General features: G+C 43.8%; 2 protein-coding genes across 3 annotated transcripts in view; one reads left to right on the top strand and one right to left on the bottom strand.

Annotated features, from left to right (window-relative positions):
- Slc5a8 (solute carrier family 5 (sodium/monocarboxylate cotransporter), member 8) overlaps window positions 1–12,171 on the top strand; it is a 51,496-nt gene extending 39,325 nt beyond the window's left edge. The window contains exons 14-15 of the mRNA XM_005374548.2: window positions 3,353–3,432; window positions 3,733–12,171. Coding sequence (XP_005374605.1) covers window positions 3,353–3,432; window positions 3,733–3,858 — 206 coding nt within the window. The 3' untranslated portion in view covers window positions 3,859–12,171. The remainder of the gene's footprint in view (window positions 1–3,352; window positions 3,433–3,732) is intronic.
- A 1,838-nt stretch (window positions 12,172–14,009) lies between these two features.
- Ano4 (anoctamin 4) overlaps window positions 14,010–27,590 on the bottom strand; it is a gene marked incomplete at its 5' end in the record, with an annotated part of 365,728 nt that continues 352,147 nt past the window's right edge. For both annotated transcript variants that reach the window (XM_005374542.2, XM_013518664.1), the window contains 4 exon segments: window positions 14,010–14,792; window positions 17,270–17,465; window positions 19,302–19,407; window positions 20,276–20,395. In XM_005374542.2, coding sequence (XP_005374599.2) covers window positions 17,274–17,465; window positions 19,302–19,407; window positions 20,276–20,395 — 418 coding nt within the window.

Raw genomic sequence — 27,590 nt, 5'->3', positions numbered from 1 at the left:
GCTTGCCAGGCAGGCGCTTTTGCCGCTGAGCTAAATCCCCAGCCCTGTTTATGCTCTTAACTGAATGAGCACATCCTACAACATGTTCTTGAGAAAGGGGAGACAGAAGGAGAGGTTTTGGAAACTTTGCATGCCTGAACAATTATCTACTCTATCTCACCCTTGATCCATAATTTGAATAGGAATCTTAGGTTGAAAATCACTTGCCTGTTTTTCTGAGTGGATTCTTAATTTTCTACTAGCTGCTGTGCTGCAGTGGCATGCCACCGCCATGCTACCTGCTGGCCCTTTCCTGTGGCCCACTGTCACAGGGACTGTCTTGCCTTGGGCCCGCTGGAGGGCCCTTTAAACCTGAAGACGCATGTTCTTCAGTTCTGTGCATTTCCTTATGTTATTTCTTTTGTCATTTCTGCTACTTTCTGTTTTCTCTTTCTGGAAAGTTCTGTTAGTCAAATGTTTGAATCTTGGGCAGTTTCTCTAATCTTCTTGTTTCTTCTCTCTTGTTTTCCATTTCTGTGTCTTTTAGGTCTCATGTATGGATATCTTTATCATTTGCTCTTCCAAACCTTCTCAAAGGAGCCCTTGACCAAGCTTTGAGTGTAGTCTGTAGGGACCGAGGTCAGGTAGCCGGCCATGGCTGTGGTCCAGGTGAGAGATCACAGTGGCTCGGGCTGGCACAGTGGTGCGGGTTGGTGCTAGAGTGCTGGACTCCCTAATCCCCTCCTTCCTTCCACATTCACACCCACAGCAACCGAATGAGTGGATGCTGCCCTGGCCTCCTTGTCAGTCTGTTATGATCACTCAGAAATGCTACATTTTGTTCAAGTATTTCTGGTCTTCATTTGCTTTATGCTAAAAATCTACCTGTGCAGTGTTGCTTTATAGAATCCTATTATCAATGACTGTTTTTGGCACTTAGATTGACATATCACAGTAATCCATGCATACTCATGTTTATAGTACCACAACTCACAATAGCTAAATCTTGGGAGCAGCTTATATGTCCACCAACAGTTGAATGGATAAAGAAACTGGTATCTATGTGCCATGGAGTTCTACTCTGTCATAAAGAACAAAGTAGAGTCATTTGTAGGAAAATGGATGCACCTTGAGATCATAATATTAAGTGAAATAAATCAGACACACAAGCTTAAGTATTGCATGGTTTCTCATATGAGAAACCCAAAGTATAAATAAAGAGCAAAAGAAAAAAAGATAGATCATAGGAAGTGGTGAGATAGATCCTTCTCAAATGGGAAGGAGATCAAGAGAGATGGAGGGAGGGGGAAGAGAGGAAGAAAAGTGGAGGAAAAAAGGAATTGGTGTGTGTCATGTAAATATACCAATTCCGCACAAGGGATGTAAGCATTATACACTGCAAACATGGGCCAATAAAAAATAAACTTTATAACTGGTAATTCTAAACTTTATAGGTATTTATAGGTATTTGTTGTCCTCAGTTATTTTAAACCATTCTACTTCTTTTTCAAAAGATCTGCTTTTTCTCATAAATAAAATTATTGGCATGATAAGTTTATTCTTTTGTCTGTTTTAATATATTTTAAGACAGATTTTAAACTTTTCTCACCAATTACCCAATTGTTTAGATCTGGAGTATACTTAATCAGTCTCCCTGAAAGGGACCTTCCTCATTTTTTAAAGAAAGTAGAATGTCAGATTATTTCCTTTGAGTGTTCTTTTTTTCCTTCTTAATTCTGTGATTCTGATGTGTATCATTTTAGTCATTTTCCGTCACTGGGACAAAATGCCTGATACCCACAATTTAAAGGAGAGATTTAACTTGGCTCATGGTTTTGGGGTTGAGTCCATGGTTGTCTGGCTCCAAAGTAGAAACCACATGATGGAGGGTATGGGAGAGGAAAGCTGCTAACCTCATGACAGCCAGGAAGCAGAGAGTAAAGGGAGCCAGGAAGCTGGGGAGGGAGATCCACCCTTTAAAGGCACGCGCCCAATGACCCACCTCTTCCACACAGGCCCTACCTCCTAACAGCGCATTTAGCTATGGATGAATCCACTGTTGATTATGGAGGCCCCATGATCCAATCACCTTCCAGAAGCCCTACCTGTGAGCACAAGAGACTGTCAGAGAACATTCTAGATCTGAACCACATCATCTATGTATTGCTCTTGTCTTTTATTTTAAAAAGTAATGTTCTATGAAGGCAAGCACACATGTAGTAATAAAAAGCAGTTTAACTTCATTCATTTCATGAATGACTTACTCCTACTCCAAAGCAGCAGTGAACACTCTAATAAGACTCTAGAAACCTTGCAACTCTGGTGGTCTTTGCTGCAGGAGCCTGTTTCTTTATCAGTAAAATGGGAGCAAATATTTACCTAAGTGGCTCATGAGCTGTTATTGCTCCTTGTTTTATTCACTTCAGACTCTACAATATCTAGTGGAATCTTAGCATACTGTAGGCACTCAGTAATGTTGAGTGCACTCAGTAATGTTGATTGTATCTCTAGAACTGCAGAGATTCCTACGAAAAGCCTACTATTTGTACCAAAGTAATGGTTCTCAGATTTTAGACAGCAACAGAATCATCTTAGAAATTTTCCTCAGAGTAGGACTCAGTGGTCCCATTTACAGGGGTCCCGATTTGATTGGTTTAGGCTGCAGTCCAGAAATCTGCATCTTAAGCTTATCACTGAGATGATTTGGATAGAGGTGGTTTGAGGACTGCATATACACTTTACAGAAGCGTTCTCTTTGACCCACAAATAAAACACCAAACCAAGCAAACCTTGGGGAAGAGGATATGGCTCAGACACCAGCAAGCACATTGATTTGCATTGAATTAACGTATTCAATAGTTCATAATTCCCCGCATTTCTTTACATATACTCAAAGCCACCAAACTTGGGAAAGGCAGCTGCACTACCTGATACAGAGGCAGGAGGTTTAAAATTTTATTGGCGGGTCATGGAGAATGCTTTTCAATCAGTTTTCCTACCAGCATGGGAGTGAGCAGCTCTAGCTAAGCACCAGGTACAGCAGCTGGTTTGAGCTTAAATGTGACCATATCTGTATCATCTATATCTAGATCTATCTGTATCATTTATATCTGTCTATCTGTATCATCTATATCTATCTTTTTCTACCCATTTATTTATATATTATGAGTTTCCTATTTCTCACAGTGAGGCTTGCAGAGTCTGAGACTGGTTGAAGGAAGGCCGATCACGGGCCAAACTTCCAGCATCATTTGTTTCTCTTTTTGCATTTCTTGAGTGCCTAGAGGAGAATGCACACTAGGTGCCTATGTGAGGGGTGTCACGGTGCAGTACAGATATCTTGCTAACAATGTAAATATTGTATTTTTTTCAGGAGGAAGAAAACAGAACTTAGACCCCAGATTCTTACTAACCAAAGAGGACTTTGTATCTAATTTTGATATTTTTAAGAAAGTAAGTTGGCCTTCACTTATCTTAAACGGGGAAACTGGGCTTTCTCACCCGATAGTGCAGTAGTTAGTTCTCAGCCTCTCCCTTGAACAGGATGGGCAGGGGAGGTGTACATCCCATCCTCCGATCATCATCTGGTCTGTTGCAGAGCTCTGTCTTCCCTGCTGATCTACAGTGCGTTCGTTGTACAGCTCCTTTGCTCAGTGGATTACAAAGCTGTGATAGAGAAATTGAAACAGCAGTAGCCATTATTTAGCATTTCTTTTTTCCAATCACCCCATTAACAATTATTTTTTTTTTTAGAAGGACCATGTTTTAAGCTACAAATCTCATCTGGTGGGAGATGGCGGAACTGATAACCCTGCCTTCAACCACGTGGAATTGAACTTCACAGATCAAAGTGGCAAGGTCAATGGAACGCGGCTGTGAAGCAGTTCTACAGGAGAAGATTTTAAATCATGTCTCCGTTTTATATGTTTTGTTGGGTAATGGGATCAGAATCAGATTTTTTTCCTGTCTAACGTGCGTGTTTTGGGGGCCACGTTTTTGTTAAGGTCAGGTCCTGACGTTCTCCCCCTTCTACAGTGATTACGGTACTCTGGAGTTAAGAGTTTGAACATCAGCATTTCCCTCTCTATTCTGGGGAAGTGGGGGCTGGGGATTTAGCTCAGTGGCACAGCGCCTGCTGCCTGGCAAGTGCGAGGTAGTGAGTTCGATTCCCGAGAAAACAAGCAAACAAACAAACAAAATATTCCAGGGAAGTGCAGTTCTGACTACATATATACTGTAGGGCTACACATACATATACATGTGGTACTTGATGGTCAAAGGCATGTTCTTAAATTCGGGCATTATTGAAAATATTTTCCATGCCGTTGGTGCTAGCGTAAAACTTTCGGCATTTGCCAAAATCGTAATCAATGTTGCAAAGAGCTTTCTCTCTCCTACCACATACTCTGTTCTTAGGGAGAAATGAACTGACAGGTCTGTGTTGTGGGGGGCTTATTGGAACTGATTCTGGCTCAGGAAGGTGGGAATCAGGAAAGGGAGACCCAGACGACCAGGGCCTCTTGGATTATTCCTTGTGCCTTTGGCTTGTTTTCTGAGGTGCCCGGCCTTTGGCTGCTTGTATTACCTAAGACTGTAGTTCCTCTCAACATTCCTAGTTTCTGAACTACAAATTTGTCTTCCTAGTTTCCCATTTACCTTGTTGCCTCGGGCTTGGATATGTCCTGATACACCCAATATGAATCACGCCACACAGACCTTGGTTCAAAAGTCCCAGCCTGTAAATGATAAACTCTCATGAGTCTGGTACTGATTGAGGTATACTGATGTGGGTTCTTACAGATTTGGTGACCCAAGAAGATTGTATTTTTAAAAATGGTTAAGTTCAGGGTTAGGGGTGTAGCTCAGTGGCAGAGCACTTGCCTAGCACGTGCAAGGCCCCGGATTCCATCCCCAGCACTGAAAAAAAAGTTAAGTTTCATGAGCTTAGCTGGTTTTACTTAATGCTATTGAGTTAAACATTGGAATGTCAACTAATTTGCAGTCATTTAAATTGATTGATGGTACCTATGTTTAAAAATGTTGAAATTTTAGTATATTCATGTAGTTAAGAGTCTAAATTAAATACCAGGTAGCACAATATATTTTAATGTACAAGACTTACTAAATATCTGCTTTGTTTGAAGTTTTAAAATTTCACATAGCAGTCTCAAAGTTGCTTGGTTGTTTATATTGCTATGTTCTTAGCTAAGAATTTAGTATAAGATTTCCTCAATAACTTATTTTTCTACAATAACCACATTCATGTTTAAAAGTTTTAAATTTTTTTAAAAGGATGAAAGAAATATTTAGAAATATAAAACATATGTCTGTGTTATAATTCAGTAAATTTGTGCATATTTTCTGATCTACTTTCTTTGGGAAACCATGCTCTGTACATATGGAGGTTGCTGACATTAAGAAATAAATAAAATAGGAAGTAGCATATCGCTAGAGTACGAGATTTACAAGGCATTTATATTCACTATTTATTAATATATTTCTTATGTATATAAATGCTGTTTTTAATCCTATACTTGTAAGCAAACATCACATTTTACACATCTTTCCACGATGTTTTAATGAGCTATAATCTTGTTTGTTGTATGCTACTGTGATTTGAACAGCAGTTATTTAAGAATTCTAAATGCATATGTTTGTAGAGTGATTCAATTTTGGAGAACAAAATCAGGGTCTTTAAATAACTTTTTCTCTTAGCTGACTGCTTAGAAGTTAGGCAATGAGGTTTTTTTTTGGTACTGGAAATCGAACTCAGGACCTCATGCTTGCCAGGCAGGTACTGTGCCACCGAGCTATACCTCCAGCCCTGGGCAATGTGTTTTAAGTGAGAAACATAATACTTTCATTCTTGTCCATATTCTTTAATGCAAAGTATATCTTTGTGACTAATGAGACTCTTAGTGTTTCACCTTTACAGACACATAACAGTGCCAGATAGATTTCTTCACAAAGCAATGTTGCTAATTAAAAATAATTGATATTAATTTCTAAATTCTGGTGGTAAAACATTAAAATATTATAGTGGAAAGTACGTAGTCTGCTTCTCTTCATTTTGAATCACAATAACTCAATAGCAGAAAAAGTCACGCAAATTGTCGATTTTTTTTTTTTTTTTGCCACTGATGAGTTCGGTACCCTTGAATTGACCCTTAAGTTTATCTAATTATGATATACAGCTTTAGCCCTTGCCTATCTGACAAAAATAATGTGAGTATAAAAGATCCGATTGGTCTCTATGGCAGAATACCACTGTATTAACTCAACTAGCATTACTAACATTTCAATAAGATTAAGATCAAAATCTGAGACAAAAGCCCCTTTCCAGTTTTTTGAAAGATGAGCTGCTTATAAGTTGTAATATGATATGGAGATAGTGCCGCCTCTAAAACTACGTGCCATAGGAATATTAAAATATATTTAGGAATCAGCAGGATCATTCCAACTGAGTAAATGTTGACTTTAAAAAAAGATGTAGCTCAATCTTATTCACAGAGGAATGAAAATTTTATAGGTAAGATCTGAAAGAGTATACATCCATGTTCATCTATGTAGTTGCTTACACAGTCATTTTCTCTATAGACCAACAGCTTCCAAAAAGGCCTGTTATACTCCTTAGGGGACATTTTTGGTGGTCCAGTGGGGTATCTGGCACTGGCCTCTGGTGAGTAGAATTTAGGGAAACTGCAGGCAGCTAAGTATCTTATGAGATAGGTCAGCTAACCTCTCTACCCCAAAAATGACCCAACCCAGATATCCATGGTGTGCAGTCTGAGAAACCTTGCCCTGGGGGTGAACGGTCAACTTGCTGAAGTCACACAACCTGCTAGTTTTCCTTCAGGAACGTGGCCTGACACTGTCACAATGGCCTGAACATTGTCATCTAAGGGTAGCAATGAAAATACCAGGTTCATGTAGAATGTCAGGGGGCAGAATAATGACCACATAGTTTTATAACATTTAGAAAATACTAAGGGCTGTAGAACTGTGAATACTATGTAAACCAGTCTTTGAACAGCTTAGCTTCTCTATTAGAGGTGATTTCTAAGAGTAAAATACATTAGGATGAAGGAAATATTAAGGGCACAAATGTGAAGATTTTATAATTTCATTTTATCTATCAAAACCAAGGGAAGAATAGGGTTTTTTTAAAACAATAGAATGTCCCATGACATAGTCACCTGGGACAGAGCTGAGATTGAGATGGAGCAAGGAACTCTCTGGATTGATTCTTACAGAAATTTCTGAGGTTCTTTCCTATGAAGACTGTTGGTAAAGAGTCACCTGAGGGGTTTGGAGTGTAGCTCAAGGGTAGAGCACTTGCCTAGAATGCCCAAGGCCCTGGGTTCAGTCTTTCACATGTCCAAAACAGACAGATGGACAGACAGACAGACAGTCAGACAGGCACAGACAGACCAAAGTCAAGTGGATGTATGACCATTTAGTTACTTAACATTCATTGTATGCTTTTAGATTTAAGCACTATGCTCCTTGTTCATGAAAAGCTTGAAAGAGTTGAACATTAGTAAAACATGATTAGAAACCTGATTTTTTCAGGTTGCTGATCGAACTACAAAAAAACCTTGCAATCATCTGTTCTCTTGCAGACTTTCAAATTCTGTCTTTGTCCCATGCTTTTGACAGTTAGGCTGTAATATGCCTGGGGGAGAGGATCTTTTCTGGTCATGTCTATTTGGGGATCTGTAGGCCTTTTGTACCTGGATATCCGTATCTTTCCCAAAAGTGGGAAAATTCCTGCTGTTATTTCATTGAATAGTTTTGTAGTCCCATAACCTTTATTTCTTCCCTTTACATTACCTCAGTGATGCAGCCATTTGATCTGTTAATATTACCCTTCAGATCTTGTATGCGCTATTCATTTTTTCCCCTTTGTTTTTCCTTATTTCTATCTGAATGTGATACTGTGAAAGACCAGTCTTTAAACTCTGACATTCTTTCTTCCACTTGATCTACTTTGGTGCTGAGATTTTCATTTGGAATCTGTTACTAGAGAGTTATGATGGTTCATATTTCTTGCATTACTATTTGAGACTGGCACATCTAGTGGGATGGGTATCTCTACTACTTTTATGGATTGACTTTTTTGGTAAGTGGCTTCCCTCTGGAGATGTGTCTTGAGATATGGAATGTCTATTCCAGCTGGGTATCATAGTATAATCTTGTAGTTTCTTTGACTGTGATTAGGGAGTTTGGGCCATTGTGAGCCATACTGGCTTGGAAAGATCACTGTTTCTGTGAGTTGGACAGAGAGGGGCAGCCTAGCAGCTCTGGCAGGTGTTGTACAGAGAGCAGGTGTGTGAGGTGCACCTTGTGTGGTTACAGTGGGAGTGGTGGCCCCTATTGGGCGATGAGCATTTCTTTAGAAACTGTGTGTGTTTCCTCTGTCACTTGAATGGGACTCTGACATTGAGCTGTCTAGTGGTGGTGAGGGGCTTGAAGCTCTTGTGCACATTAGCACAGATCCAGGTATTTGGGGAGAAGGAGCGGTAGGAATCATAGCTCAACCCCTCTGACACTCATGCCCACTTCTGACAGTAGTGTGTGATCAGGCAAGATGTGGAGGTGACCGGCACAGGGGACCAGTGTAAACGCAGTGGAGATAAAGTTCACTTACTCTTCTGTGCTTCTCTGTGGCCATCCCCAGGAGCCCTCTCGCTGTGCATGTCTAGGACCAGGGTGGTGGCTGGGCGTTCCCCTTATCTTTTAGTTATAGTTCCCACAAGGGGTGGAGCAGAGTGGATCGTGCCTGGAGCAGGTAAAATTCTCAGCTGAGGTTTTCACACATGTGCGTGAGCGGGGAATGTACTCCTTCTCGGGGCTTTGTGTCAGAGTCACTCTGCCAGGCCAGCTCTGGCTCATGGGGCAGCTGCCTCCTGAGCTGGTGCCGTGGCTGCCTGGGGGGTGCTGGAGATGGGAATATACGGGGCTTCTAGCCCAATTCGGACAAAGCTCCCTTCTCAAGATGGTGCCCCGTGGGTTCAGTGGAAGATGGAGTGAATTCCTTTTCCAGAGCAGACTGCTGTGCAGATTTCTGGCCTATCTACTTAGGGTGCAGACCTGCAAGGACCACAGAATTTCCCGTAGTTAAGATGACCAGTGTCTGTGCCGGTAGAGTCTACAGGGACTCTCTTTGCCTTTTCCGCTGTGGAGGGCAGACTCGCATCTCCTGGCTGAGGAGCTGGTGTGGCAGATGCTGGGAAATGTATCTCTTGCTACACTGTGGTCTCAATTCTGCGAATGCACAAGGTTTCTGTTTCTCTGTGATCAAATTCCAGTGTTTTCCCATGGCCACTCAACCCGCAGCTCTCCCTGCTGCTTTGTTTCTTCTCTAGGTGCTTCCACTTGGCCACCTTGTCGATCCCATGCACACCCCAGGCTCTCACCGCTTCTGTTCAAACCTGATGGTGAACATCTTCACTGTAATTCTCCAGGGTTTCATACATCTGATCTCCTCAGCGCGGAAAGGTACTTTGCGATGTGCGTAGCGGTCCACTTTGGTGTCCCCACGGGGAGAGGAGCCTCTTCTGCAGCCACATCTTGCTCCACTGTCCCATTTGACAAGTGGCCCCAGCTCTTGAGGGTCCCATTACCTTCCAGTAGTGCCGGACTGAGGAGCGAACCTTTATCCCAGGGGCCTTTGGGGGATGTTCAGGTCCGAGCAAAAGCAGTTGCTCTTATTATTGAGCATGGTGTTGTTTACTTCATGTTGTCCTCCAGCAAAATATCAGCTCCAGGGGGCAGGAGTTTTGCTGGTTCTGTTTAGTGGTTTCTTCAGTAGCTGGAAGAGCACGGGCCATACAAGGCACTCACTGTGAGTCAGAGTGGATGCTTTTGGCCATGTGGTGATAAAAAGAACTTGCTTCTGCAGGGGTACATGGGGTGTTCACATCAACCCCGACCAGATGTTTCCAATTCTGAGACTCAGCATTAGGGAAACTTCATTACCTGTTGTGGTTAGCCGGGTCATGCAACCACCTTTAACTGATGATGTCAGTAACATCACAATAAAGAAAAACTCCATTCTCTACCATCGCAGAGGTTGTAGTCTAATAAAGCAGGTAGACCAAAAAGAAAAACACCAAGTAATTACAGTAAAGTGTGCTGAGCATTGCACCTGGAGCGGTGTAGCACAGGGGCCTTGTGAGGCATTGTGGAGCGGAGTTCTAGGAACATACAAGGAACTCAACCCGTTCCTGGAACTCCTTCTTGACTCCTTCCTGACCAAGAGAGGTAGAAGCCGAGATCTGGAAGCTGAAGAGCCAAGCAAAGGAGAGGAGGGGAGAGCCCGCAAGGCCAAGGGAACCAGCACATTCAGAAGGCTAGAGGGCAGAGAGATCCTGGTGCCTGGGATGGGTTTGGATAGAAGGCAGCGATCTAAGAGATGAATAGTACCATGGGTAGTGACAAAACTGGTGGGTCATCTTAAAGATTTTAAGGTTTTAGCCGTGAAGAATTTGAAGTAGATAAACCCGACTAGGAAAGCTGCACCAAAGTGCTTTGTGCTGTGACATAATCAGCTGATTATGTCCACAGGGGCAGGAGTTTTGCTGGTTCTATTTAGTGGTTTAAGGGATGGTAACTGTTTAGTGTTTTAGGGGATGGTCACTAACATCGCAGGAGCTGCTGCTCACCTCCCTTTCTGCCAGAGTGATCATCTCTAACTGATGGCTTGAGTTGTGGAGTAGGTGAGAGTAATTCAGACTCTGATAAGATAGTGATTAGCCTGGTGGTCTGCAGAATCAACCCAGAATATCCCATCAACACAACAGACTACCCCAACGGAATCAACTGGGTCCTTGCTAGAATTGGAAGCTCTCAGACGTACTTTAAACCCGCGGAATCAGCAACATTGGCGGCGAGAATCAGGTGATTCCCATACATGCTAGAGTTTGGAAACTGCGGGAGTAGATGCTAATGATCATTGGTAGGAAAAACAAACTGGATGTATAATTAGAAACACACTGGCTATAAATGACTCCTTAAAAGGGGAGTATCGCCTCTACTTTGTTAGCAATGTTTCTTCTGCATATTGGATTTTGGCCCACTCAAAGGAACATAGCCTCTTTTAAATAGTGAAGTCTGAACTAGTGGAAACTAAAGATTACTTCCTTAAAGGTTAATGTGTGTGCACATAGGGTATAGTGGTACATAGAATCCCATGGATAACAGCTTCAATATGTGTACCCCCAGCTGGCCATTGAACAGAATCTAAATTGCATTCTACTCAGGTAATAAAACAACCAATGGAATAAAATATTGTTAGGCCAGCCTTCCTTATTTTACTGTTGAAAATATTACAAAATGAGTGAATCCTGACTATTAATGAGTGACCTGGAGAAATTACCCCCTGGTTGGGAATACAGTCTGGCTTGGGGCTAGAGCAGGTTTAACTCCTTTACTAAAGTAGAGGATTATGTGAAATTCAGGTCTTAGGCATTTTTCACATTGAAATTTGTATTTTTGGGAAAATGAGTTCAAACGGATGCCATGCCACACACAAAAGTGCATCTCTCATTTAGGTTTACTTAAGAAGCGCCGAGAACTCAAGTGTAGGCTTCACACTGTGACAGGCAAGGGGGACAGTGAAGGTGGGTTTCTTGGCCATTGTCACTTCCACGTCATCTGGGGCTGTGGGGTCAGATGTGGGGGATGGCGGAGCGCAGGGAAAAGTGCCTGCGTGAGGAGAGCCCTTAGTGAGAGGGGAGCCCAGGGCCAGGACTCGGGAATTGTAGTTTTACAGGGTGACACTGAGTCACCGAAGCACGATGTGTCACTTTCCTTTGCTTAAGTACACATCAAGATTTCCATTCAGAATAACTGGCTGACATAAAGTATTCCCGCTTCCCATGCTTAACCCTTCTTGACAACTATTTGGATAACTTTATGTCCAGAATCAGTCCTTTCCTGACAGCTCCGGTTTTAGCAAAGATTAGAGCGTGAAGTAGCATATTTTTAATACTTTACTCTTATTAAGACTCATACGATCTGATTACTGAATCCTGAAATTATGGCCTACTCATTTATGCCTTATTTTTAAAATGTTCAAACTATCAAGATGGAGGGAAAGAGTGAATCAGAAGCGTACGCTAATATTTTTCTGGCTATGTTGGTTGTTTTTTGCATGCCTTCATCCAATAAAGATGCTTTTAAAATCTACCATTTTAAGTGTACAAATGTATGAGGTATGGCATGATAATTCAATACACCGACACCGTGTGGGACAGTCAAGTCAGGGTACTTAACATTCCATCTCAAGCATTTTCTAAAAAGTTCCTGATGAGCATGTAATAATTGTGTGTATCTGTGAGGTATGCGTGATGGTTCACAATAAACTAGTGTATATTTTATGAGTAGCCAGATGAGCAGATCCTGAAGGCTCCAAACACAAAGGAATGATGAGACAGAAACATTTATTACTTTGGTCTGATCATCCGCTAGGGAGCAGAAGAGCAGGTGTGAATGTGTCAAATCCAAGGACTGACTGGACCCTGGTACGGGGTGGACCTTCCGGCACAGAAAGCTCAGGCTATGGTGATGAGTCAGTGGAACGAGTTGTCTTTTGGTAGCATCTCTTCATGTTTCATCTCTTGAGATGGTCTTTGCACATTCTGCTCCCTGGGGCTGGTGTGATATAGTCCACAGACTTCTTGGCCAGTGATTGAAAATGCCACAAGTGACCTCTTATCTCTCAGCATCCATAAAGTGCATGTCTTTAGTTTGGGCCCTGCTAGGGTTGGTATTTTACTCCTTGGTGTTCAGGTGAGAGGGAGCCAGGAAGATGAAAAGGAGTAATAGCTGAAGTTCCAGCTCCCTCAAAGCCACCATGACTGTTTCCCTCTCGGTGGGGGTGGGGGTGGGGGTGAGGGTGAGGGTGGGGGCTGGGAGTGGACAGCGGGGCCCTTGGGAATGGGTTCCAGCGAATCCGCCCCCAAGTGAGCCAGGGTTGGAAGGACGTGGTAATGGGGCACTCTCACCTCTTTCACCTGGGATAGTCAAGGTCACACACACAGTGTCAGGGGTAACTGTGGAAGGTGATTGCTTTGGTTCTTGTTTGTCTCCCCGGAAGTTCCTATGCTCTAAGCTTCCCCAGTGGGTTGATGTGGGGATGATAAATTCTTTAAGAGGCGGGACTTAGTGAAAGGTGGTCAGGTGATTGGAAGATATGAATGTATTTCTCACGAGACCCCCGGCATTCTTGTGGGTAGGCTGTTATCCAAAGAGCACTCCTGATCCCTGAGTCTCTCCAGCTTCCTGTCTCACCATGAAGTCTCTCCTCCTTCTACACATGACTGTTTGCCTTTTCACTTCTCTGCCATGTCATATTGTAACCAGGGATTGATATCGTAACCAGAGGACAATACGTCATACTGTGAATGGGGGACCAAACTGATGGGGCTGCCACATCTTGATGTTTCAGCCTCCAAAGCTGTGAGCTAAACCTCCTTTTTTCATAAAGTATCCAGCCTCAGGTATTTTGTTACAACCACAGAAAATGGACTGATAGGGATAAATGTATTTGATTATGATAATCATTTCATGGTACATAAATGTGTTTTACTATAACAGTCATTTCACTGTATGTATATAGATATCAAATTATCATGTTGTATGCCTGATATATATTTTTTAAAAGACACATTCTGCTGCTCAGCAAGATTAATTATAACATACAGCTCCCCTCTTCCCAGACAGGGAGAGCTTCCTTCCCAGAATTAGCAAAGCACACTAGTAGGCTGAGGCATATAAGTACTGTAAATCTCAATGATTATATTTCATATTTCCTGTACAAACTGTGCTAATGACACATTTTCAAGCTCTTCATAGTGATTTAAGGAAAAGGGGGCGGAGAAGAAAAACATGGTCTTTCTGCAGGGGAAGTAATTTCTCAAGAGCATGTGGGAGTGACAAACCTGGCATTAAAGACCCCATGCTGCTATGATTCCTCTTATTCTAGAAGGTGAAAATACAATCAAATTTCAGAGGAGCCAGCTGAAAATATTTCATGTGCATAAATTTATTTTAAATTTTATTGCATCACAGTATACAAGCATTAAACATGGCTTCATGTTGATGACTATTTAAGTGTGAAAATTCATCATTCATGTCAGTACCTTTTGGCTATTTACAAGTAAGGAGTTTCTATGTACTTTATATATCTCTGTATTTGTATGTACATATGTAGGAATACATGACTATACATATGTACACACAGAAATACATCTATGGCCATACACATAGCTATAGATATGTCATATATAATCATCTCCTCAGAAAGATCAGAAATTAAAAAAAGAAAAGGAAAGAAAAAAGTTGTAAACAGGATCTTGTCTGTGTCATTTGGTGACATGGAGTTAGGACCACAAGATGACATTCTAGGAATGTGTGTCCAGGTGTCCAAATATTCTTTTTAGCCCAGTGTCTGTAAAATTCACACGGGATAGAATGCAAAAAAAGGTAGCAAACAGGCTGAAAAACAGGCCCAGTATACAAGTTCCCCTTGGTTTTAAAAACGTGAGAATGGAACTGCCCATAACGTGCATGCTTGCTTGGTCAGGAATGGGCTATGGATAGATAGCGTTTGTGGGCGGGGCTGCAACGCGGCTCCACAGCAGCGACTCCACCTCCTTCCCGGGCCGGGCGCCGACCTGCCTGCAGCTGCTGAGTCTGCAACATGCACTGCGGTTGCATTTTTGTGTCATTCACTTGAATGTGCTTTTTTTGCACAGCCAGGAGAAGTAAACAAAGTTCAGGTCCTTGGCCTGGAAATGAGCTATTACCTGGAAAAAGAGAAGAAGGCATCGAGATCTTATGGACACAGGATGGCTAATGACAACATGGTGGGCAATGGTTACTTACCATGCATCACAGGTATGTAAGGAGTTAGTCAGGGAGGGTAGATATAAACATTGTTATGCCCACTTTTCAGCTGAATAGATTGAGTCAGAAAGGCACCCTGAAGCAATGTGACAATCTGTCAGCTGTGGTGGGAACAGAGAGACAAATGCTTTGCTTGCAACCGAAAATGAGAAATGGCTCCTTTGGGAACAGAGAAGCCAGGAAGAACCCCGAGGATCAGGTACCCGACTTGCAGCCAGGGGAGCCCCAAGGGGTGGATAAGGCCACCCAACTGCTCCTTGGTCCCTGTCCACTGCAGCGCCCAGGAGCAAAGCCCTTTGGTGACATCTGCTGCTCACTCCTCCCAGTGCTGTCTGGGTGTAGTCAGCCTTGCTGGCCCGGAGAGTGGCCACAGCCAGAGCCACGGTGACCAGAACGGGCAGGAGCCTAGAGGCTTGGATCAAGTCACAGAGCCCCCAAGGGTTAAAGCCGGTGTGTCTCCTAAAGGATGGTTTGGTACAACTTCTTTACTTCTGCAAATGCAAAGACTGAGTCTGTGTGAATGCTTGGGGCCAGATCACACAGACAGAGAATGGAAAAGCCAGGTACAGAACCAGGCAAACTGCAACATGGTGCTTAACTGTAGTACAAACCCCTTTACTGCTTAGTAAGTGTCTCCCATGCATTGTCTTAAGTGAACAGCATAGGAATTCTGTCTAATCGGCAGACGCAGAAAAATTAAGTACTTCCCCTGAAGTTACACAGCCAAAGAACAGATCTGGGAAATGGTAAGATTACTAAGTAGCAAAATATGTCTTGCCTTCAGTGAATCCAAAGCCTCCTTGGACTTGAGGATAAGGCCAGTGTTCACCATCTGTCTACCACTTTTATTTCTGTGGGCTTGGGGTCTGGGTTATTTCCTCCAAGTCCACAGTCAGATCCATCTCATAGTGGCCTGCCGGACTGCTAACACCAAGCTGTGCTGATACAACTTTACAAACCTACCAACACACATCTCTGCACGATATCTGTAATATCTTAGCCTATAGAAAAAGCGAAAACCTTATTTTTTCCTGTATATCTCACTTTTCCTTTGGATGTCAAATTTGGAAAATGTGTTCACAGTGTTTTCAATCACATAAGGGAGAGAAAAATTGAAGGGCAAGGAAGGTGAAATCAGTCTTGCAATAATAATAGACTCATAAAGTATCAGATTAGGGAGCTCATTAAACACTTCATTACTGAGAAAGCTAAGGCCCAGAGAAGTTTAGTGGCTTGTCCAAGATCACATAGCTAGTACCTGACTTGCTAGACAGAAAGTGTCAAAACCTTCTGGTAGGATGTGTGGGAACATTATGGAGTTTTCTTACAATGTATTTCATCTTGATCCACTCAACCTGTGGTGGTTAAGCTTAATTGTGTTAGCTTGATTGGCTTGGGAGTCACAGAGGGGATTAGTAAAGCATGCTTGTGGGTGTGTCTGGGAGGGTCATGGAGGCATGACCTTGGGCCATTCGTCTCTGGTGCTGTTCACCTGCTCTACTTCCCAGCCACCAAGGACTCGGAATCTCTGCACCACTGTGCCCTTCTGCCAAGATGTTTCCGCTGTGCAGCCACCTAACCATGGACTGCATCCCCTGGAACTGTGAGCCGAACCTTCTGTTAAGTTGCAGGTGTCCAGAAGTTGTTTCTCAGTGATGTGAAACCTAAATAATACACCACCTTTTTTGACTGAATGTGTATTTGCTAGGTATCATGTACTTCATGTGTGCTGCTAGTTGGAAGAGTAAAATTTACAATCCAGAGATTTCCCTAAAGATGCCTACAACTATTTTGAGGAAGCCTAACAACTATTTGAAGACCACACATTAAAAATACAAATCAGTATATTGCATGCAGTCCATGTGGTTCTGACGGCATTAACTCGAGAAGCTTAGGAGTAAGTCTCCCAGGGTGGGGAGTCAGGTGGGAGGGGCTTCCAAGAGGTTATGGTACATCACGGATTGTCCTGGGAGGAAAGAGGATGACAGAGGCAAGGCCACACTGGGTGGATAAAATGCTGGCTTCCAAGCAGGAGCATATTGCACTGGGGATATTAAAGCAAGCAGCTTGGCTGGAGTAGGAGGGAGAGGAAGGTTTATTCCAGCGAACATCTGGGCTAGCTCATGAAGACCTTACTCCAGGCTGGCGTCTGACAGGGAGGCAGAGACGAGGGGCAGGAGGTACGCGCATGCAGGAGCACTTATTAAAGAAGAAACCAATCGGCTTTGCAGGGCAAGATCAAGATGCAATTTTTAAAGAAGAAATCAATTGGTTCTGGAAGCTCCTAAGGAAGCTATTTTTGGTCCTTACTACTGGAATAGGAGAGCTCTGTTTCGGGGAGATTAAAGCAGCGCCCCGGGTGCACACCTGCTCCTACCTGATCACGGCCACTCGTTGTGATGTGCTTTTCCGTTCTTCTTCCTCTCCTTTCGTTCCTTCTGGAGGCGCTCGAGTTCTGCCTCGTACATCATCTCTTGTATCAAGTACTTCTCCCTCCTCATTCGGTCCCTTAGGTCTTTCGGGAGGTCGGGGATCAGATAGGAAATGAGGTGCTTTATACAAAACACAAGGTGCTAAAGACAACAGAGGAGAACACGGTCAGGTCTGTCACCGTCGTTCTCCAAGGAACTTTGGGGGTTGGCATGAGGGGGACGCGGCACCTCTGGGGTGTGAGGGGAGCTGGATGGGGAACACAAGGGATGAAAAAACAGTGGGTGGTGGGGACTGATCAGGGTCCGCGGTGCCACCCGGGAAGAGGAAGACCAGATGGGCGAGGGTAAGCGAGGGGTGGCCGGAGAACCCAGAGGGGACCACCAGAACCTGTACTGTGAAATAAGAAGGCCCAGGTTCGAGCTCCAGCTTACTGCTGCTACTCCTGAAGACCTGCGTCTCCCTGAGACTAAGTCATTAACTCCTCTGAGCCCCAAGCTCTCATCTATAAAATGGGTATTACTGTGAAAATAGTAAGAAAATCTTTTAAAATGCTTCGTAGATCGCTAAAGAATTATCAGTGGGCCTAAAGAAATGGCCCTTTTGGGGCGAAACATTTTCTTCTTGGTAAACTGCTACAAATGCTTCACCTGAAATACCAACACCTTGAACTCTAGAATCATGGTCACTTTCATCCATCTGTATACTGGTGACCAATAAAGTATCAGATGACAATCTGAAGGCCCTTACAATTTTAAAGTAATAAAGATAAAACCATGCAGTGATATCATCAAGCATTCTTTGTTTTATCTAATGTAACCCAGGTGGCACGTGATTCTGCCACTTCAGAGGCTTCTCTGTGCATCTCTAGTGCTTCACGGTCGTTAAAAAGGATAATTGAGAGGAAATGGGACGTTCTACTTGAGAAACCTGGTAATAACTTAAGGGATCCTCTTTTTGCCTGAAAAAAATTAGTACAGAGTTGGATTAAAAATGTTTCTTTAAAGGGCACTCAGCCATCGGTAAGCTAATTTCCAGGGAAGAGCAGCTTAATAGTATCTTTTCTTAGTTCCTTGGAATGAAGAAAAAAGCAGTGACTGAATAGTCTCAGAGAGTTTTAAGAAACTTCTGGTCTAAGCCAAGAGGCATCTTTGCCTGCACTAATCCAGCTCCCATCCAGGTGACAAGAGAAGATTTACACTATGATGAGTTATAGAAATACAAACCACTTCATAGCAATTTTCTAAAAGAAAGGAAATAGATGATCTATTTTTTAATGGCAGAGTATAAGCAGCTGCTAGGTAGATTTTACTTTATAAGTGTATTTTGAGTCTTAGGTAATGAATACCTATTTGTGTGCTTCACTGTAAGTAAGGTCACAGTGAGGCACTAGCAGAGGTAATTTTTGCAATACATGGTTTAATGTTTTCCAAATTATGGTCCTTCAGCACCTACATCAGAACCACATTGGAGGTCTTGTGAAAAGCACCTCACAGAAAGGACGTACCAGCATCTTAGGGGGCGGGGACGTGAAAACTACATTTCCCCTAGCATTTAAGAACTACGGTTCTACAATATTAACCTCAGGACCAATGATTCCTGACTTGTTCATTAACACACTCAACAACTGACTTTTAAACATATCTATTTTCCTTCCCTTTTTACTAGTATATGTTTGTGATATATGATAAATACACTCATTGTGGGGTACAGGTACCTATACATGTCTTATCTTGGTCCTTTTTACTTCCCTTTCCAATTCCACCTGCTCACCTTCCTGTGTCCTTAGGTCTCCCAAAACCTGAAATTCCTCAATTAAGGAAAAGAAAAAGAAGACACAGGGGAGGTTACATAATACGACCCTGCTACTTCTATGAGTACATAATCACAATGGAAGTGCTCAACGTTAATTCTTAGTCATTATTCCTAGTGGCTCGCCTATGTCAAAGGAAACACAGGAAGTAGTTGAGGGAACTTACCTCGAACACGATGATGAAGGCCAGCCGGGCTGCGAGGACGTGCCAGAACTGCAGTGTGTAGCCGTAGGGCACCAGTGCGTGAGGAGAGTCTCGGTAGTCTCGGTATCTGCAAATACACAGGAGAATGTTGCAGGCCACATGAGAATTTCTCCCATCCTCGAAGCTCTTCCAATCCCAATAGGCAGTGTGCATTCTTGGGAGTGAAGTTTGGGAAGTTTCATTCTACTAGAGAGCTGTTGCTTTGTGCGGCATTTCTTCTTCTGGAAACAGCACAGCTCTTTGTCTCTGGAGATTCTTCCACGATGACGAAGGCTTGCTCCCTCCCTGACCTAGCCCCAAAGACAAGCCAGAGCTGATGTGTGAGACTCATCGCCGAGACACCTGATAGACTGCTAGTGAATTGTTACAAGCTCACAGAAGAGAAAAGCCTGGCACTGTTGGTGGCCACTACAAATGGGAGGGAGAGAGATCTTGCATTTGAGTGTGTCCCCGCGGAGGGAGGGACACACTGTGGTCTAGCACATGCTGTAAGGCTAATGTAGTAGGACCTGTGCCACAAAGGGACTGAGCTCATCTGAGCTGTTGAACACTTGGAGCAGTGCTGTTAGACAGTTTGGGCAAGAGAGTGGGGTGGAACCAAGGCAGGTGTCTTCAACAGCTGTCACTCAAGCTGCCTGAATCCTTGAGCCACACATATAACCCCTGGTCAGGGCATTTTTGGTCTTTTCTTTAAGCCAGTGGTTGTCAGTATTGTGCCTGGGGTTCTTGAACCACACTGATCTCTCTGGGATTCTGTCTTAGTTAGTCTTGGTTGCAGCCTGAATAGAAGAAAGTTGTAAAATTCCCCAGATGATTGTAACTCACCGTCAAGGTTGAGAACCACTGCTTTAACCCCAGACAACCAGCAGCCACTATCAGAGCAAAACCTCCCCGTGGGAGAGCCGGCAGAACCACGCTTGGAGATCCGCTCTTACCTGCAGTACTTGAGAGGCGTCCCGGAGAACTCGCTGCCGTCAGACTCAGGCTCCGACCGGTTCTCAAAGTCGGAAATTCGGAACACGGACAAGCTAGCGTTCACGTAGCCAACCATGCACCTGTTGGAGAGCACAGATTCTGTAGCGGGCCTCTGACCACCTTCTCTGCACCGGTTTCCTAAAGATGCCTCTTCCTAGCAGTGCCTGTGGGTGCAGGTGCATTAGCTGGCCCCGCCTTGTTATGGAGCGGAAGCTGGGAAACGCGGAAGGGCACTGGGCAGGCTGAATCAGGAGCAGGCGTTTCCTGTGCTCTGGTTCTTTCTGTACATAATCACTGCGGAGAGCATCACTTGTCCCATTGATGCCTTGGCGAAATAGGTGAAGGACAGCTCTGCATGGCGGGCAGGAGTTACAAGTCTGTCACAGTCTCTTTCACTGATCACACACGTACGCACACACACACACTTCCTTCATTGAAAATGAAGGAGCTTACTCAAAACCCCTGAACGTGATTCAGTGCATACGAGCCCCCCGCAGCTCCTCGCTCAGGCTAACTCACGCTGCACTGGGACTTCGGCGTGTGCTTTCTGCCTCTGCTCAGCCTGTCCCTTCTGCTGGGATTTCCCACTCCTTTCTTTACAAGTGGAAAGGGTTCCTATCTTTCAGTGGTCAAGGAGACGCCACCCCTTCTGGAAAGACTTCTTTGACCCCCAGTCAGAAAGACTGACTCCCTTCTCTCTCTGAGGTGCCGCTGGATTAATGCCTAGCTTCTACTAAACTTGGCTACAAGCTCTGTTCTATTGTTACTTTTTCACTGGTGCGTGCGTGAAGTACATGATGATCACATTCCTTGTGAGGGGTTGGCGTGTGTGCATCACACGTCTCCCCTCCTTTTCCACCCCTTCTCCTCCCACCTCCTCTCTTAATCTCTTGGTTTCCCTCTCTTTTGCAAAATACTGTATCATGTGCCTGTTTCCTGTTCTCTTTGGACTGTAGCTTTTGGGGAACAGAGCAGATTTCCTAGCTGTTGCTGCATACTAAGACCTTGTGGAGTCCCATGCTGTGTAGGAATCCAGTAACTTGGATTTCAGTTGACCGGATTGGAGGAAAGCTAAAGTAGTAGAGATCCTACCTTCAAAATTGAATGGCAGATAGAATCAATGATTGTTGCAACCACTCTGTCAACGTGTCTGTTCAATAAATAGTACTTTGAGGAAATCTGAAAATAAGTAGTACTCTTAGAGATCTTTATATGTGTGATTTTAAAAGCGATGTACAAGTGTCAACACATCCATTTAGTGAAATAATGTCACGTGCAATTAGCACTTCTGGTCCGTCTCCTAGATCTGTCCTTTTTTACATTGGTTTGTAAACAGTGTTTTCTCTGCAGAGTGTTGCCCTGAATGGACCAGCAATAACACAGTTGCTCGTATCCCAGGGATACAAGCATCGCGAGGGGCAGGCTCTCTCCCTGGGAGACAGCACATTGTAAAGCTAAAAGCTTAGACTTAGGGGTTAAATCTTAAATCTTGGGGCTGGGGATTTAGCTCAGCGGCAAAAAGCGCCTGCCTGGCAAGCGCAAGGTCGTGAGTTCGGTTCCCGGTACCGGAGGAAAAAAAAAAAATCTTAAATCTCGTGCTTTCTAACACATAATCTTGGTAAGGTATATAACTTTTTTTTCCTTTGGTGATGTTGGGGATCAAGCCCAGGGCCTTGCACCTGCTGGGGAAATGCTCTACCATCGAGCTGCAACCCCGGCCCTAAGTAACTTCTTTGTGCTGCAAAGTTGCCTCATTCTTAAGGTCATCAAAGGCTTAAATGATGCACTCACAGCATGCGATACAGTAGGTAGCCTACCCCAACCTACGTGTGAGCGGGGATTGCTGATTTTATTTATTTCTTGCATCTAGCAGGAGGGCAACAAATTATTGTTGACTGGATGAAGAAATCACAGTTTCCGATTCTCTTCCTTAACATCTCTGGTGTGCTGATTCTAGGCTGCTGGATGTTGAGCCAAAATGACGGCACAAATTGTTCTGAGAGCACAGGGCTCCCGCTGTGCTCAAGACAGATCCCAGGCTTCCCCTTGAAACAGTTAAAACGTGAGCGGAGCCGAAGACCCATTGGTCCAGTCACTCCCGGGCTAAGCAAAGGCCGAGAGGGTGTGTAGCACGCCTCGACCCTCCTCCCTCTCCTGGACGGGGTCACCTGTCACACCCAGGGAGCGGGTGTTGTCTGTGACATACAGATCCCAGTGGAAGCTCCAAGGATTGCAAAGGAAGGAAAAGGTGCTCTGCAACTGGACCAACAACCCGGCAGCACAGTGCAATCTTCATGACGACACAGCCCCGGGGTGTGATTAGATTTAAACTGCGGTCCCTTGGCCACGCTGTTTAAAAACTCCATGGGCACAATCTAAACTTGCATGAAATACCTGCTTCATGGGTTCCCCTTGCTGTGTCCCACCCCCGAACTGGAGAATATATCTCTGTGAACCTGTTTTCTAAGTATTCCATGTGCTACCAGCCCTAAGTCCATGTGGTCAGTGTGTCCTCACGGTTGCTAGGCCATCTGGATGCAAAGTATGAGTATGACCTTGTATATGAAGCCTCGTGAGCTGCGGGATCTTCTCTTCATGTCATTTCCGTAGGCAGCGAAGAAGCACCGCAACACGGAGCTTCCTAGGGATCTGACTTGTTCTTTTGACCATGGTAGGATCCTGGCTTTTGGCAGCATCAGACCGTGGATTCAGGGAAGTGGGATTTCCCATACTTTACTGCACAGGGGAGGGGGGGGTGTCCATGTGTCCACTCACTGAGCTACTGTCACAGCAGGAGGTCACACTCAACAGCAGATCCCATGTCTGTGCCTTGGTTTAGTGACTAAAGCTCTATGTACCCTCCGCCAGCTCCCAGGGACACAGAGAGAAGATGGGGCTGCCCTGAGGATCAGGGAAAAATGAGAGGGAAAAAGCAGAGGAAGGATTTCCTGTGAACACAAAGTTTCAAAGTCAATTTGACTTTACAGCCAACGTGGCCTCGGGAGCTATGTCCGAGAAAGGAGATTCAGAAAATGTCTTCTCTAAGAGTGACACTATTTGGGGTCAGGAAGTATATTTATTTCAAGTAACTTCTGGGACCGTCACATTCATCTGAGTGTTCTGAATTTAAAAGGATTCATTACTTATTGTTTCCAATCCTTTAAACACGGGAGAAAGGGACAGACCAGTGATCACTGTCACCAAGTTTAAGACAAAGAGCAGTCTGGAAGGAACTTCTGAGATTGTGGATTTCAAATCAGACTCACTGCAGAATGTCTCTGGATTATGTCACCAACTTTGCCCTTGAGCTTTTAGATATGGTGTTGTTAACAGGGGAAAGAAATCAAAGGCTGAAAAAAAACCAAGTGGAAATAAGATTGGTTTTATGCATTTAAAGTCAAATATAGATTGATAGAGAAAGCCCCCCAGGCTCATAAATGAGAACAGGAAGAAGTGGACTTTTGACTTGTTGCAATACAAGTGTCAAATATTATGACCCAACGCTGAGGGTCTCCGGACAGTACACTTTATTTTATTTTTTGTGGATCTGGGGATTGGACCCAAAAGGTCCTTGCACTGAGCTACACCCCTATCCCTTCTTAGTTTTTATTCTGTGAGAGTCTTGTTAAACTGCCCAGGCTGGGCTTGAATTTGGAATTTGTCTGCCTCAGTCTTTTGGAGTGCTGGCATTACAGGCATGTGTCACCATGCTCAGCTGTCAACCTTAATTTTTAAAATGCAACTTTGCAAGCCATGGTGTGGTCATCCTATATAAGTTTTTGGAGTATGTACAAATACATTACTTATTATTCATTAAGCAAGGTATCTGTGTCTAGTTCTGTGAAAATTCAAGCACAGGTCCTTGTCAAAATTTGAGCACAGGTCCTTATCCTAACTCTTTAGGATATCACTGCTTCTAGAGAAATCAGTTTTGATTTATGTCACTAACCAAAGGCACTGTTTTTAGCTGTATACCTCATGATAGCTCTAGGGCCAGCATGTAACCTTCTAGAATGTTCCACAAAACTCCATCCTGTGTCTCCCTGATAAGAAGTAATGAATTTATTATATTCAGTGAGGTGGGGAATCAAACTGGTTATTTGTGCAGATTGCAAAATCTTTAGTCTGTTAACACTAAAATTTAAATTCAGATAAGGAGAACAATTGCATAGTACACATTTTCAAGTATATTTCATCATTTTTGTCTGCTGATGTCTGTCCAGTTTCCCAAGCTCATATCTAAAGCACGCCTGTGAAGGCACTCCGAAAAAAGAGGCAATCTTGTTTTTTGCAAACAACGAGCAATCCGAGGTCCAGGATTCACCCAGCCAAGCTACAGCTGGAGAGAAGGCAGGTGCTCCAAGAAACATAAGAACACATGAAAAATCTTGTGCATGAGTGTGCAGAGAACATTGCCTCCAGCCATTTCTTCTATTTTACATCCGGCTGATGACAGGTTGCCTCCTGCAGCGAGCCACGGACAACCGGGTATACGCCAAAGTAGAGAATGCCCGGATGTAAGAGGGGTGCTTCTGTCTCACGTGACTTGCGGTCTGGTAGGGAGCAGCACGTGTCTACCAGCCAGGAAGGGTGTGAGGCAGCCTCAAGGTGCCGCCGGGGCTGTGCACGGTGCGCAGGAGTCTCCTTCATGGAGAAGCAGGGAAAGCTGCAAGGACAGTAGGGAGGGGGCGCTGACGCAAGCTGGACTCCAGGAGAAGGGAAAGGTGGTGGGTTTGGATGAAGTCCTTTGGCTTAAGGTTCACTTGAAGTAGGGCGCTTCCACCGCTGGATTCAGACCTAAGTGGGGTTTGACGACAACCGCACATCCTACTCCAGGAGCCTACGGCCTTCTCAGGTTGGACAGTGCTACTGCTCTATAAGTTCCACCATTTCTAAAGCACTTCTGAATTGGAAAGACCAGAAAAGAACCCTGCAAAGTCATAGAGCTGCTACTGGGGCAGAAAATAAGACTCATGAAAAAACACACGTAAATATTACTCTTTGTTTGTTTTTGTTTTTGTTTTTCTTCTGGTACCAAGAATTGAACTCAAGACCTTGCACTTGCCAGGCAGGTGCTTTGCCGCTGAGCTAAATCCCCAGCCCCAATATTACTCTTTGAAAACAAGAAAAAATGACAAATGGATTAAAATATAAGAGGCAAATCTGTAAATGGAAAGTGGCCGGGGACTCGTAAGTCAGAGAAAGGTTTATGAAGAAAATAAATGCCCCAAACAGAGCTCATGAAACGGAATTAATGAGGTAGCGATACATTTTGATCACCATGAATGCTGTCTTAAACCTAGCAGGCTGCCAAAATTCTAAAGCTTGATTCACCATCAAGTGTGCAGAAATGGTTCCGCTTTATATTTCAGTCCCCTAAAAAGCAAGACAGCCCACACCATGATTGGAGCTGGGAAGGAGTCGAAAACCATGGAGGCTCAAAGCCCAGGCGGCCCACCGGTCGTGCGCTGGGCGGGACCAGCACTAGTGGATCGCGTGGGGGCCGCGCTCCCTGTGACCGTGGCTTTACTTCCCTCTGGGCTCAAACAGCTCTCCTGCCTCCAGATTTGGGGTTTGCTCGTCCGACTCCCAGGGTTGTTTTGAGAACCAAGTTCAAAACATCTGTGGCAGTGGCTCAGGTGAAAGTAGCTTTCAAAGGCTAAGATAAGCAGAGGATGTTGGCCACGGTTGCACTCAGAAAGAAAGGCTTGGGTGGCATAATCGAAGTCTTTGAATTTCCCTTGACGTGTGCTGGGTTCTCACCTGAAGTTGTTGGTGATGTGTTTAACTGCCACCTGCTTGTGGTGGGAAAGAACGTCATAGAAGCGTCTTCAAATAGCTGGGCTGTGAGCTTTAACGCACTCCTCAGTCATCTCTTAGTGCATTCACACAGGATTAGAAAGGAAATTAGATGCAGGCAACGTTTGCGTAACTCAACCAACTCGATTTGGTGCTACTTTCCTCTGTAAGCCTGTCGAGTGACAATGGCTATGGGTGGCGAATTAATTCAGCTCAGACTAGTAAGCCAGGGGGCCGGACTGTTCTGTAGCAACACATGTGATCTGATGTCTAGGCCATCGTTACCACCCCCAATTCAACCCCTAGACATCTAAATCTAAATCTAGACCCCATTCGACCTTTGGACATCTAAATCTTACAAATTAAAACAATGCTGAGATTCCATCTCATCCCAGAAAGAATGGCTATTATCAAGAAAACAACTAATAAGAAATGCTGGCGGGGCTGTGGGGAAAAAGGAACCCTTCTCCACTGTTGGTGGGAGTGTAGACTGGTGCAGCCACTGTGGAAATCAGTGTGGAGATTCTTCAGAGAACTAAATCTAGAGGTTTTATTTGATCCAGCTATGCCCCTTCTGGGTAACTTCCCAGAATTAAAAACATCATACCACAGCGATATATTCACACCCGTATAGTGGCACAGTTTGTAATAGCTAAATCTTGGAAACAACTCAAATGCCCATCAACCCAAGAATGGATTTTTTTAAATGTAGCTTTTTATACAATGGAGTACTATTCAGCCACAACAAGGACAAACTTGAGACATTTCTAGGTAAAACGATGCGCCTTGAGACCATACTCTTAAGTGAAATAATAGGACACACATGTAAGTATTGTCTCATCTCCCTGGTGTGAGAAACTGAAAGAGTAAGGAAGGGCCAAAATGTACAGTAGATATTGTGAAGTAGGAAGAAATTGTTCCCAAGGAAAGAGGAACTAGGGGGAGGGGCAGGGGAAAGGAAGGAAGGGGGAAAGGAAAAAGATAAAAGAAGGATAAAATGGAAGCAAAGTTTTATAAATAAGGAGAAGACAGGTTAAAGAGAGGGGAGGAGACTGGGCAAAAAAGAGAACTCAAGGGTATCTCATACACAGTGTGCAAATTCCCTACGATGAATATGATCATTATGTGTACCTAAATTGTGCCAATAAACAAAAATAAAACTAAAATTAAAAAATAAATTTTAGAATTAGATATTTTTTATTATTATTATTATTATTATTATTATTATTATTATTATTTGGGACAGGGTCTTGCTATGTAGTCAAGGCTGGCCTTGAACTCACTATGTACCCCAGGCTGGCCTAGAACTCATGCTGATCCTCCTGCCTCAGCCTTCTGAGTGCTGGGATTACAGATGTGTGCCACCACATCCGGCTACATTATTATTTTGACTTTAGGGACTTTTAAAGTATGTTAGGACTTTGTGTCCTTTTTCCAAGATATGGCAATGAAAACTAGGTGACAGGTTATAAGGTT

The sequence above is a fragment of the Chinchilla lanigera genome, unplaced genomic scaffold, assembly GCF_000276665.1.
Source record: "Chinchilla lanigera isolate Chin_1 unplaced genomic scaffold, ChiLan1.0 scaffold00004, whole genome shotgun sequence".
NCBI classification, from domain to species: domain Eukaryota; kingdom Metazoa; phylum Chordata; class Mammalia; order Rodentia; family Chinchillidae; genus Chinchilla; species Chinchilla lanigera.
Note: the sequence above shows the minus strand (reverse complement) of the source record. Positions and strands in the feature narration are given on the sequence as shown.